The 13,911-nt window shown below is 38.4% G+C and overlaps 1 protein-coding gene across 4 annotated transcripts in view; it reads right to left on the reverse strand.

The window, feature by feature from the left end:
• EPHA7 (EPH receptor A7) overlaps positions 1–13,911 on the reverse strand; it is a 170,773-nt gene that overhangs the window by 15,288 nt on the left and 141,574 nt on the right. For 3 of the 4 annotated variants that reach the window (XM_075087303.1, XM_075087299.1, XM_075087301.1), the window contains exons 10-14: positions 12,057–12,182; positions 6,408–6,593; positions 5,780–5,841; positions 4,642–4,851; positions 3,424–3,573 (exon numbers count right to left, since the gene is read on the reverse strand). In XM_075087303.1, coding sequence (XP_074943404.1) covers positions 3,424–3,573; positions 4,642–4,851; positions 5,780–5,841; positions 6,408–6,593; positions 12,057–12,182 — 734 coding nt within the window. The remainder of the gene's footprint in view (positions 1–3,423; positions 3,574–4,641; positions 4,852–5,779; positions 5,842–6,407; positions 6,594–12,056; positions 12,183–13,911) is intronic. The other variant, XM_075087300.1, reaches the window with a different exon arrangement.

Genomic DNA, 13,911 nt, shown 5'->3' on the forward strand with positions numbered 1-13,911 from the left:
GAGCTGCAAAGTAGACAGAACTGCAACGAATACAAAATGACCTTCAGAAAGCTGACTGAAATCCATGATTGTACCAAAACCTTTTGCAGAAAATAGGTTTTGTGAAAAGAGGAGGCATAGCCCAGTAGTAGGGCACTTACTACAGGTTTGTGTCACAGAATGTCCTTCCGACCTCGGGAAGTTGCCTCATCTCCCTGGGCCTCGGCTTTCTATCCGTACATTTAGAATGACAGTACTGTCCTACAACTCAAAAATGAATGAGAAATATTCAGTTCCTGGAGTAACATCCACACCTTGAAGAATGATTGCTGTGACCTTTTAACTAGAGTGAAGCTATCTGTCAGACAGGGTGGGGAGAGAGGATTTCTGCAGAAGAACAGGGAAACTAAAAGAAAAAAAACCCACTATATAGGAAAGAAAACATTAGAGGTAAAATCTATGATCTTTTAGATCAGTATTAATAGGAAAAACAACAGAACAGCTCCTTACTCAGAAGTAGCTGTGGAAGAAAAGTGAAAAGAAAGCTACAGTGTGTATAGGACGTGTGTGTTATGAAAAGTAATGCAGAAATTTACCTTCTAAAAGGTAGATGGTATTAAAGCCTTTGTGCATACTACACATGATTTACTAAAAATGAAGTGGTTGCTTAAGAGGTCAGAATGCAGAGACAGTCAATGAGGAATTGAAAAGCAGGTAACAACAGCAACACAACCACCAAAACATCTAAGACTCTCAGAACTGGCAAACCATCTAGATAAGACCAGATAAGAATGAAAGGATCATGAACAGGACTTTTCCACTTTCACTATGATCTGCAGAGAAAACTGAAGAGAGGTGGGAATCAAGATGATGATATTTTTAAAAGGCTTTGGGGATACTGCAGAATCAGCTTCTTTGATGTGTATTCTGAGCAAGTAGGATGAAACCGGGAAATATAAAATAATGAGTTAGCTAGAGATGGATGGAATTTCTGGGAATATCCAAAACATTGAAAAAATTTCTAATATATTGATAAGTAAAGTTTCTTTAAAAAAATAAAGAAGTTTATACAAAACTTGGGCACTTGGAAGGGTACTACAAGTGTCTACTCTGCTAAGAAATGTGGGGGTGGGGTTCCAAAAATCGGTACTTGGAGATAACGAAATAGATGCAGGAAATTTTTTTTTTTAAATAAGCAAAGCTACAAAGAGAACACAGCTGGAGTTCTTACTAATAGAACTGATTTATATTATTTACACTTTCCACAATTTGCTTTTCAAATTCTGCTTTTGCTGCAAAAAGAGAAAAAGGGAAGAGCCAAGTATGCTTTTATCATAATCAGGCTATCTGAGGATATAAAGTAGATTAGAAGAGGGCCAGATCTGTTCACTGTATATACTCATTGCCAACAAAGAAGTATTAAATAAGGGGTAACTGGACAATATAATCTTATCGTTCTGCTTCTGGGTATACAATAATAATACAAATTTATAATCATATTATTGGTAATAAATCCAGGAGTACAGCAAAGAAAAAATATGTAAGCCTAAGGTCTTGCCCTTTTCTGAAGAACCAATATGAACTAGGGTCAGTAACAAAATGAGAGCAAGAACTAGCAAACACCAAGAGTCTAATAGGAGAATAGGGTAAAGTGCAGCAGTTTGAGGGCTACTGTTACCAGCAAGGGTTAAGCTGAGGGGAGCCCACTGCTCAGAGAAGTTGGGGGACTCTGTGCATCGTCTGTGCTCAGCCTACTATGCCTCTGCAGGGAGCTTGTAGAATAAGTGTTCTTCTGGTGCACCCTAGCTCCAGGTCACTGCTAAAAGGGCTTCTGTTTAAAAAGAGATTGCAACACAAATTTGTATCCTACATCAATCTAAAATAATGATTTAAAGGCAGAGGAGCAGAATTAAAGAAATGCCATCTAACAATCTGAAGTAAGACATATTTGTTAGATCTGATCTGGTCGATGACTACACCCACATGCACTTTTAGGCAAAATGATACACTTAAGGTATATAAACTGCCTGAGCGCATATGCAAAATTAGAATACACATATTTAGCAGTTTTTACTCCAATTAAATATTCTCATTGGTAACTGTGAAGGATAATAAATAACTAAACATAAGATGATTCTAAATTTTTACATCATATATTTATCTATGGGATTGTTAGAATGTGTAATACATTTTGGGAGATGTGTTCAGGACACTTGAAGACATGCTTGAAGATCACTGCATACAAGAATATTTGAAATTATTTTACCAAGGAAATGAAGCATCTTTTAACTATGTGCTATTGAAGATTATTGTGTAAGATGCTAAAAAGAGATGAAACTGCAAGAAGTGGTAATTGCTGTTTTATGAAAAAGGTTCATTCATGCACTTTACTTGCAGTTTTCAATAGAGGGAATACTTTTCAAAATCCAACAAGAAGAAGATACCAGAACTTCTCCCCTATTTAAAGTTTTTCCTTATTGTTCCCTGAAAGATAGGTAAGGTTTGCCTTTGAGGCATCTTATATTCCTGTCAGACTTCTTTTATGTTTGAATCTGGTACAGAAGGAAGGTGTCAAAAGAAATGAAACTCTACTGGGTGTCTAGGGAATGTAAATATTTCTCTTTCTCTGCCCCAAGGACTTGTTTGCCCATATTTTGACAGTCCATGAAATCTTGACACTGAGACCTGTCAAATATTAACAACTTTGCACTGTGCCAAACTGACTCATCATTTACACTTTTATCTTTTTTCTTTCAACTTTGATGTCGATCATTCAATCAAAAAAATAAAATAATAATAATAAAAAACCCACTCAAGCCCCTGACCTGAAGAACTTTAAATGAGACTCTTTTTGACATCTTTTTCACCTGCATGGTTTTTTCTTGTGTACTTTCTATATTAATAGATACTCTTGTCAGAAATCAAGATTAAAACCCATCTGTTCTATTACTGCTGACCTGTTGCTCTGGGTCATATTTTATGCAAACAAGAGTATTGTTAAATCAGCATAATTAACTTGAAAAAGCCAAAGTAGGTCATTAACTGCCACTCCGATTTTTAACAACTTTTTCAACTGACTAATCATTGATCTGAGGTCAGAAACCTGAGAATTATTTTTTATTGGAAGAAATTAATTCCTTCTATGCTTAAGTGTAATAAAGTAAAGAGCTAATATCACTATTTTTGATGTTCTAATCTTACTTGATACTCAGGACAGAAACCTACAACATCCAAATGGCAGAACAATTTAGAGATTTAGGTAGAAAGTGAAAGCTCTGTAACTTTTTCATTTTGTGAGAAGCCTACCGTATTTTGATAAATCTTAATTGTAAACCAACATTTTATGCATATATAGTGAAACGCTTATGTATGTGTTTACAATATGTAATTTCTGTTTTTCTAAAACACACACACACACATGCTCACAAACAAAATATAACCTACATCTTGATTTGACATGTCCCAGTAAGGCCGTTCTCCATAAGACATTACTTCCCACATAACTATCCCATAACTCCACACATCACTGGCTGATGTGAATTTGCGGTACTGGATGGCCTCTGGAGCTGTCCATCTCACTGGAATTTTTCCACCCTATGAAAAAAAAAACAAAAGAAAAGAAGAAAGTTTTTTTTTCTCCACAAAATTTCCATATCATCTTCTGTAGATTGTATTTATAATTATTTCCATCAACATCAAAAGCAGAACTTCTATCATCTACTATAGCTGACAAATAGCAGAATTTTCAAAGCAGTCTAAGGAAGTTTAGTCTCTTAAAACACTCGGGCCATAGAAACTTAGACACCTGTCTAAGCTAAGTTGGATGCATTTTTCTGGAAGTGCTTCTCTCTGCTTTGATTTTAAGGGGCTGCTTAGAAGTCTGATTTACACTAGTCATCTAACTCTGGGCTGGCTGAAGCTAGGTGAAGGGAATCTCATCCTGTGCATAAAAATCCCATTGACTTGTCATACAGTTCCCCTGAAATCTCAGTCTGACATTTTAAAACCAGGATCCCACTTAGAGCCCAGCGGCAGGAGTGACAGCCATGAACGCCAGTGCAGTTTCCTGGATCCCTGCGCCTGTTGGAGCAGATTCCAGGGGCCCCTCCTTCCCTCGGCATGAGAAAATAGGTACAGTGAGGCCCCATGGGTGGGAAAGTGGAGCTGGCTCAACAAAAGAATAAAGAGCATAGTGTGTCCAATGAATACTTATTTAAGAAAAGCGTCCCACCCAAAAGCAAGGGAGAATACAGGAGTTGAGCTTTGTCACAGTCTAGCCTTAAGCTAGTCAACGTTTTGGTTAGATAAAATCTAGTCTGAAAAATAGTAATAGCCTACAAATATTTTAATTGACTCATAGTAAATTAGATTATTAAAATTTTTATGGGTGAAACTTCTGTATTTGTTCAAACAGAAAATCATGAGTAAGGGAATAATGACGATACTGTGCAAAATTTTTAGAACTTTACGGAATAAAAATGTATGTTCTTACAAAAATATCAATCCCTAATTAGAGCCAGATTTCTGCAGAGACCCTTATCCTTCTGACTGGTTAACATTTCTGAAGCAATTAATGTATTTCTCTTATTTATACTCTCTAGAAGATATGCTGCTTCTAATAACCACATCCCAAAACTACTAAAATCCATCAATTCCTCTTACGGTGGTAGTGTAGACAGCCTCTGGATCATCTTCTATAACTCTGGAAAGGCCAAAGTCTGACACTTTACAGACAAGGTTGCTGTTGACAAGAATATTGCGTGCTGCAAGATCCCTGTGTACATATCCCATATCAGCCAAATATCTCATTCCAGCAGCAATTCCTCTCAACATTCCCACTAGCTGAATGACTGTAAATTGCCCGTCATGTTTCTGGAGGGAAGAAAGGAGCAGCAATTCTTGTTAGTATAGCTGAGAAGAGAAATAAGAATTAGTTTTACAACTGTAGCTTTCTACTTATTTACTACTTCTGTGGCAATTCATCCTGGGGCAAAGAAACTCACTTCAAACACAAGTTTTATTCTCTTCAGAGATAAAATAGTACATCCATTTAAGAAATGTGTGAGTAGTTAATGTACTAGAAGTAACAAAACTTGCTCATCACTATAAATTTCTGGCTAAGTCATGGCAAGTCTCTTCTAAGAGAGATTACCTGATGCACAGCTCTTTATAGTTTGACTTTATGCTCTTCACCTCTCAGCATAATTAGTTGTATCAAGAAAATAAGAACTATCTCCTTTTGGAATCTTAGCTACTGATAATTTATTCATAGCTTGGTGTTTATCAACATAATCTTTCTCTTCTCTATAGAGTGTTTATCCATTGTTTCACACTGTCTTGTACACCTGGTAAGGAGTCAGAACTGGCCGGTTCAGAAGATAAAGCAAATAAATGCTAAATTGTTGTGAACTTGCATTTCATTTTCCTTTGTTCTCTTAAACACGATCATAGTTCATTTAGGGATTCTTGTATGCTGATTTCCACCACGCCGACACCATAAAATCCTGCTCCCAAAAGGCAGAAAACTGGGCTTCAGGTGTCAGTGGTTTTAACTTCAGCTGTGTTCCCATGTGATCCTGTCCGATCCTCTCATTTTTGATCTGGTTTTGCTGAAATAATGTAGAGAACTGCTAGTATTTGTCAAGCTCCATTTCAGCCTGAAAACCATTTTAATTATATGAATATCATGCATGTACACACACACGTATATATATGCACATATATAAAACCATATTTTTAAAAGTGATAATATATATGTCACCTAAAATAGGTTTACGTATGTTTTCACTTTGGTACTCACCCTAAGAAATGCATCTAAGGCCCCATTCTCCATGTATTCTATTACAATCATAACTGGTTTCCCTGAAAGAAAAGAAGACAGATTTTGTTTGAGAAACCGTAACACAAATGGAGTGCCTTTTTTTGATAAAACACAAGTTATTCCTTTGAAGGACTGAATCATTGAGACAACACACATTTCTGAGGTCTCCAGCACTGTTACTGAGCTCTAATAAGTTCCTAAATGTCTGTATGGAACGTGGTCATGATTCACAAAATTAAACCATACAAATCAAAATGTCAGTGTGTTCTCCTAACTCCTGCTGTGCGAACAGGACTCTGGAATAATGGCACTTCAGATAATATGAAAGGACATAAGAAACCTTATCTCTCTTCATGGTCTTTGAGGCTAAATGAGACTAGAAAAATAATATATTTCAAAGTACTTCATGTTTTAATCATGCATGCATCTTAATTTTTTCCCTTGTGTTGTAGCATAAAGAAAGTATTGTTTTAGTTAGTTACGCATCAGGAGAAAATCCATTAGGAGTGTGCAGCCTGTTTATAATTTGAATCTTTGACCATAAATAAGCTGAAGTAATTCCTGTCATTATGTTGCTATTTGACTGACAGATTGAGCCGCTGCTTACCTCTGGTCACAACCCCTTCTAAGTGAACAACGTTGGGGTGGTCAAACTGTCCCATGATGCTTGCTTCACAGAGGAAGTCTCTCCTTTGCTTTTCAGTGTAGCCAACTTTCAGAGTTTTTATGGCTACTGCAACATCTCTCTTGCCAGGAAGCTTTAGACGCCCACTGCACACTTCACCAAACTCTCCTAAAATGAAGTAGATCAACACTGAATTACTCCAACTATAATATTAATATTCTTTTTAGGCCTTGATTCAACTAGCTGCTTAAGTGTGTGTTTAAATCTAACATGTGAGTGTTCATATTTGAAATGGATTACTTAGGAACACAAAGATGGGCCTGTGCTTTAAATGAATTGCTGACTAAGTACCTTATGGAGTAAACACTTCACGTAAAGCCAATCCACAGGACTGTTATCTGAATATTTGAAAAGACTTGTTAGTAATTTGTTATATTTTTTTTCAAAAATAGGAAATAAATATGAAGTAGCTTTCATAAGAAAATACTGTTTCAGAAATAGTAATGCCATTTCTAAGTGAAAATGTCATTCTGTTCTACATGGTTTCCTTGCTATCCTTAGATCCGATGGGTTTTTTCTTTCAAAAGGCAGCTCGTTCAGAGCTGCTTTTAATTTAACATCGTTATGGTGTTAAATGAAGCACTACATTATTACCTTCATGCAGGATAATTTACTTTGCCGATTATGAAATTAAAGGTGTGACTTATAATAATTTTGTTACATTAAACAAACACGAGCAAATGCTGGAAGTTTGTAAAAGGCTTCTAAACTAACAGACAACTGGAACTTGAAGAAGCATGTGAAAAGAAATGGCCAAACAGCAAAGCAGCAAGAATACCAAAGAAAAAGCCTCAACAACCATAATCTGGGAGAGAAGTAATTGGACTGCCTTGGTCAGGAAAGAGGATGGAAACATGTGAGAAGTGGAGCTGAATGGCAAAACGTCTACCTCACTATTACTGAGGTTGTGAAAGGCTTGTCCCTTGCCTCACAGCCATGTCAGCAGAGAGAGGAGAGACTCCCTATTCTCTAGCCAGCAGAAAAATCTCTTGGGATATATAGAAGAAAAAGGGTAGTAACATATCTTATATTGAATAAAGAGGAACACCTCTTTAAAAAGAGAAAGACTAATCTCAAAAATATTTAATAATCTGGTACTTTGCAAATTTATCTGGTGTATGGGAGATATAGATCCAAGTCCCTCCTCCAAATCAAATCAAGTCTGAAATTTATCTTCTGCATACCTGTGGAGTGCCTTAACTTTAAGCTATTCAGTATATGCAATTATACAGACACACCTACATCCAAGACATGTTTTAAGGTGAGTGCTGAAAAATATGATTCATAGACTCAAAGAATCGTTTAGGTTGGAAAAGACTACAGCTTCCTTTCAGGTAGTTGTAGAGTGCTGTAAGGGCTTCCCTGAGCCTCCTTTTCTCCAGGCTAAACAACCCCAGCTCCCCCAGCCACGCCTCAAAAGACCTGCTCTCCAGACCCTTCACCAGCTTCGTTGCCCTTCTCTGGACACGCTCCAGCACCTCAGTGCCCTTCCTGTAGTGAGGGGCCCAAAACTGAGCATGGTATTCGAGGTGCAGCCTCACCAGTGCTGAGTACAGGAGGACAATCACTTCCCTTACCCTGCTGGCCACGCTATTTCTGATATAAGCCAAGATGCTGTTGGCCTTCTGGGCTACCTGGGCACAGTGCTGGCTGAGTTAGGAAAGACTGACATGGAGAGTTTGATAAGAAAATCCCTTTGGGACATAGGCTAAGGTCCTGAGAAAACTGGTGGGATCAGGACTTAAGTTCACATACACACTGGCAAGGTGTCTGGCTGGCAGTGGAGATAGGGGTATCCCTGGAAATAGGGCTGCATGCCTGAAGAGGTAGGAGTTGTAGTGTCTTAACAGATGAGATCTGAGAAATCTTGTTTGGGGCACCATCACCATTCCAACACTACTATTCTCCTGTCACCACCAAGAACAGAGCTTAGAGAAGGAGAAAGACAGTGCCTGGGCTTCAGCTTCACAGTTCTCCAGCCAGAAGGGCAGAACTTTGGCCAAACCTTAGTATTTGGCCAGCCTTAGTATTGGGATTCAGGCTGGAGAGCTGGGCTGGGGGGAGCCTAATGAAATTCAACACGAGCAAGTGTAGGGTCCTGCACCTGGGGAGGAACAACCCCATGCACCAGTACATGTTGGGGGTTGACCTGCTGAAAAGCAGCCCTGCTGAGAGCTGGAAGTGCTGGTGGACAGCATGTTGACCATGAGCTAGTGATGTGCCCTTGTGGCCAAGAAGGCCAACAGTATCCTGGGACACATTAAAAGGAGTGTGGCCAGCAGGTCAAGGAAGGTTATCCCCCCCTCTACTCTGCCCTAGTGAGGCCACATCTGGAGTACTGCATCCAGCTCTGGGCTCCCCAGTTCAAGAAGAAGAGGGAATTGCTTGAGTAAGTCCAGTGGAGAGCTACCAAGATGATCAGGGTTCACGAGCAGGTTCCTTATGAGGAAAGGCTGAGAGACTTGGGTTTGTTCAGCCTGGAGAAGAGAAGACTGAGGGGGGACCTTGTTAATACATATAAATATCTGAAGGGTGGATGTGAAGAGGATGGGGCCAGACTCTCAGTGGTCTCCAACGACAGAAGAAGGGGCAATGGGCACAAATTGAAACACAGGAAGTTCTGGCTAAACACGAGAAAAATCTTTCCTGTGAGGGTGACAGAGCAGTGGCACAGGCTGCCTAGAGAGGTTTTGAAGTCTCCTTCTCTGGAGACATTCAAAACCCGCTTGGACGTGGTCCTATGCCCCCTGCTCTAGGTGTACCTGCTCAAGCAGGGGGGTTGGACGAGATGATCTCCAGAGGTCCCTTCTAACCTCTACCATTCTGCAATTTCCTACCGCCTTGTTTGGATAAATCTCCACTCAGCATGGCTGGTTTTACAACTCTCACAGGAGACAACTGCATACAGAATCGAATTTCTTTCCCTCCCGTTCTATCCTAGCTGAATTAAGGTTAATTCCAATCAACTCCATTTACCCATGTATATAACATAATATACCTGTTAACACTGTGCTGTACCTGACCTAATTGGCGAGAGTACAACTGTTCCTGCCTGCACTGGTGAGGTATCAGCCTCAACTACCCTTGGGCACTGTAGCTGTGGTCTGAATATCCATCTCATAGCTAGGAATACCATGAGGCATAGCTGTTATATACATAACAACTAGCTGCTCATGCCCTTATCTTGGTTCCTTAGCCTCCCTCCTGCACTTCATTAGCAATATGGATGACTATTAATGAATTCACCACTGACCTCACTCACAGCTCCTAGCTATAAGAACTTTGTAAATGATAACAATTTTCTCTGGCAGTACCTTCCAAAATTGTTTTTGTTCCATGCCAAAAACAAGACATGAGTATAAGTGTGTGTGTATGTCTGTGCATTTGATACTTCAGAGCCAGGTAGCTGAGATACTTGGCATGGGAGACACTAAGGCTTAGCTCCTTTCCAGCTCTCTGTGATCTGATTTTGATTGATTTCCAAAAACAGATCACTCACACTCAGCCAAACCAGAAACTTGAACTTTTATCTTGTGCATTTCAGGCCAGGATGCTAGCCAATGAACTGCTTTCATTCCCAAGAAAATAGTATATTCAGCTGAAATAATGCCCAAAAAAGGATCCAGAAAATATGACAAGAGTGGGCATACTGCACAGCTGCACAGCCACTAGCTCAGCATGTCAACAAGGAAGAGGCTAAAACAAAGGATGTGTGGTACAAACAAGGACTCAACATAGTGGACACTATATTCTGTATCTGACAGGTGGCCACAGCAGGATGGTAATGAAAATGTTGGCAAGGAAAGCACATATCCCTCATGCAAATTGAGCACACGCATACTTGCACCCTGTTTGTCTGAGAGAGACATGGCACCACTCAATAGCTGATGTGGCCAGCATTGCTGATGCATATTGAGACTGCTAAGTGGCTTTTCTGGTGCTGCCACTAGTAGAAATTCTATATTCTTCTTTGATGTATAAGTTTCAGCTGCTTCTTTGGGTCTTTAACATTCTGTTGTTCCTAGACTGCATTTCATTTCACTCCTATTTGCTATCTACATCAACAGGTTAAAACCATAGTTAACCCCCCCCAATATGCTTTCACCATAGCACTTCTAATTAACTTTCTTCAGAATGACTACCAACTCACATTAGGTTTTTTGCTATCAGTTATACTCATTACAATCAAGAATAAATTCATCTGCAGTCAACAAAATTAACATTCTGGAAGTACTCTGTTATAACAGTGAAAATATGTTTTAAGCTGTATACTCTTTGCAACTGAAGCATTTTCAGCATTTTGCTCAGAAAGTATTGGCAAAGTCCAACTGAATATATCTTTGCGCTCTGAACTGTTGCTATGCTGATAGTTTTTTAACTTAATGCAAATGGTAAAGCAAAATAATTTTTCTATTATAATCTTGAATTTAAATCTTCTATTTTGTGTATTTATTAGAAGAGATGCTGCCATTCTCGCATCACAAAAATTACTAGTTAGCAAGGACTGGATTCTTATTCTCTTACTCATCTGAAGGAATAACTTGCTCAGCAGTGTTGTTAATTTCAACAGTACTACTCCTTGATTAAGACGTGACTCAACATGAGTGAGATTACTTTAAAGAGGTATTGTGAATTCTAAGTGTAAAGATATTTTTTACAGGTAAACCATCTTATTTTATAGATATTACTTCTCTGTTTTTAAATAACACCACTGTATGTAATTTACAGTACATGCCAAACTACAGGGTGATTTTAAAAGTATTCTACTAATACTTTTATAAAACAACAGGAAAGCAAAAGAACATTTCCTCCAGGAATCCAAAGTATTTGATATTTTTCTTACCCACGGAAACTTAATTTCACTACATGGAGTAGTGCAATAAAAATGTCACATATCTTATTAATGCAAACAAATGAAACTGCCTTTTTAGAGCATGAACACCATGGCTTAAGTAGGTGGTAGACAGTTCAAGAGGAAGAAAAGCAATGTAATGCTGGTGCAATTACAATCAGTCATGAGAATTTAAACAATAACTTTTTGTATTCATAAAATATCAAAAAGAAAAAATGGTAGAACAAAAAACAGCCTTAGGGAAGACTTTGTTATATAGAAACAAGACCTTCCTAGTCTCTATTTAAGATTTTGTGCTGCAGCCAGTTTTTCTTACTCAGAAGAACAAAAATTCAGGGGTGAAAAATCCCTCTTGCAAAAGGAAAGCAAGTAGAATTTGCACTCATGCCTAACGCCTTTACTCTGACAGTAAATAACAGGCAGGAAAACTGCCCCCTCCTCCCAATTACATTTTTAACGGCAGATACAGAACTAGAAACCCACAAGCTTTCAACGTCAAGCAAGACTCTTCACTTACTTATTTGGTTTTTGTTGGGTTTTTTCCCCCCTGTTTGTTTTCACATTTTAGAAGTGAGTGCAGCTTCATTGCGTTTAACCACTCTGGCAATGCAAAAAGTTCTTCTATACTTGAGGTATAATTATTTGCCTGTCATTATGATGTATGAGTTTCGATCCTGGCTAAATGGAACAGTTGAATCAGGAAGCCACGGCAGCCTTACCTGCACCAATCACACGCTCAATTTTAATACAAGAGGCATCTAGCTCCTTGGCGAATTGATGGACAGCTCTATTTGGGTCCTCGTAGGTTTCAGGGTCAATGTAGGTTTTGGTGCCTGGAAATTTAACTGTAATGATGTAAGAAAGCATGACTGTGATGAAGCAAAGGCACTTATTGTGCAGTCAGCCCAGGAATTTCATTATGCAGAGTGCTTCTTGGAAGAGTGAACCTGTTTCCACACTACCCGAGTCAGAGCCTTTCTGAGAGGCAACCTTAGTTTTAGACATCATCTGCAAGCATGCTGACACAAGCACACAATCCCATCTCTAAAAATGACTAGCATTAATATCTGCATCTCCACCTTGAAGTGAAAGAAATAATAAATATTAGATAGTGCTCAATGGAATAAAATGGAAGGGTTGAGTGGGAACAAAAATAAAGCAGGGGAAGGGGTGTAAGAGCAGCAGAAGAGGTGACTCTTTTACATGTAAGGACAGCTTATCCTCTTTTCCCAGGTTGTGTAAACAGTGTTTCTTTATGTTATCTCTGTCTTCTAGTGGGATCTGAAAGGCTCCTCCACCTACTTCAATTTGCTTAAACTATTGAATATAATATTATTTACAGACTGTGGCAATAGCCAAGCTGAACTATTCACAGCACTTATAATTCATATCCTTGGGTATGCTCCTTGCACTAGAATATGAATATGAGAAACACTTGTAGTCAACTGGTAAAGGCACAGGAAGGGAAAGTGTGCTCTGTGACACAATTATTCCCTTTCTCAAGCACCTAACTGAATAATATGCAGCAACTTGGTTTCTGTTCCCTGCACTTAGAGCAACCCAGGCAGCGTAGCACTCTGGCCAGTATGTGGATTTTTCTCTTAGTGCTGCTGATTCAGGAAAATTATTATTTGCCCTTCTGGTGAAAGCAGAGCAACCCTGGAAATCTATTAACCAAGCAATTTTTATGAAATAAATTTGGCTTACAAGGACTACAGTCCTGAGCTTTAATTAAATCAGCGAATTAAAACTCAATATGAAAATGCAAGACTGTTCCTCTGCTAATTGGTATACTGATATACAAGAATAGGATCAACTGTCAATACAAAACATAAATAATTTATGGTTGCTTTGTAATATTTTAATTGAACATAAAATATTTTAAATTTGAGAATATATTGAAAAATAGATTAGTAATCATGTGTATTTATGTTTCAGATGGTATTACTGACCAAAAAAACACCGAACCCTCATAAAAAGGAAAAAGCTAGAGAAATTGTTTGTGGAACGTAATGAATTTACTTCCAGACAAATTATTTGAAGATTTGCCCAGATGGTATCATCTGCCATATTATGTATTTAAATAGATGTTCTTCCAATTTTATTGATAATACTATAAATCTTTAAAAAGATAAATATTTATTTCTTAACCCCAAAAAGGACCAGGGAAATCAGAAGAAAGCAATAGGTTAACCTCCTATGATAGTGCTTTCAGGCAGGAAGATGGAGAAGGAGCCATCCTCTTATATTTGTAATAAGGGGCCTGGATTGGAGGTAACCTTGCGAATCTCAAATGGGCCTCTGATGGTTCTTTATTCAAGCTGTCATAAAACATTTTGACAGGCCAAGGCTATCCTGGCATACCAACATGAATTAGTGCTGGCCTGGATTTGAAGACATTGTTAGAAGAAAATGGTAGGAGGAAACCAAATATAAATCTGAATTGCTTGACTAAACTCCTCCATTGTGCTTGTATCTTTAAGTGTAGCACTTGAGGTCACAGAGAGTTGAGGGGAACTGAAATGAAATATATGATACTCTATTGAATACAGTGCTTTAAAGCCTGCTTTAAAA

Source organism: Phalacrocorax aristotelis, chromosome 3 (genome assembly GCF_949628215.1).
Source record: "Phalacrocorax aristotelis chromosome 3, bGulAri2.1, whole genome shotgun sequence".
In the NCBI taxonomy this organism is placed as follows: domain Eukaryota; kingdom Metazoa; phylum Chordata; class Aves; order Suliformes; family Phalacrocoracidae; genus Phalacrocorax; species Phalacrocorax aristotelis.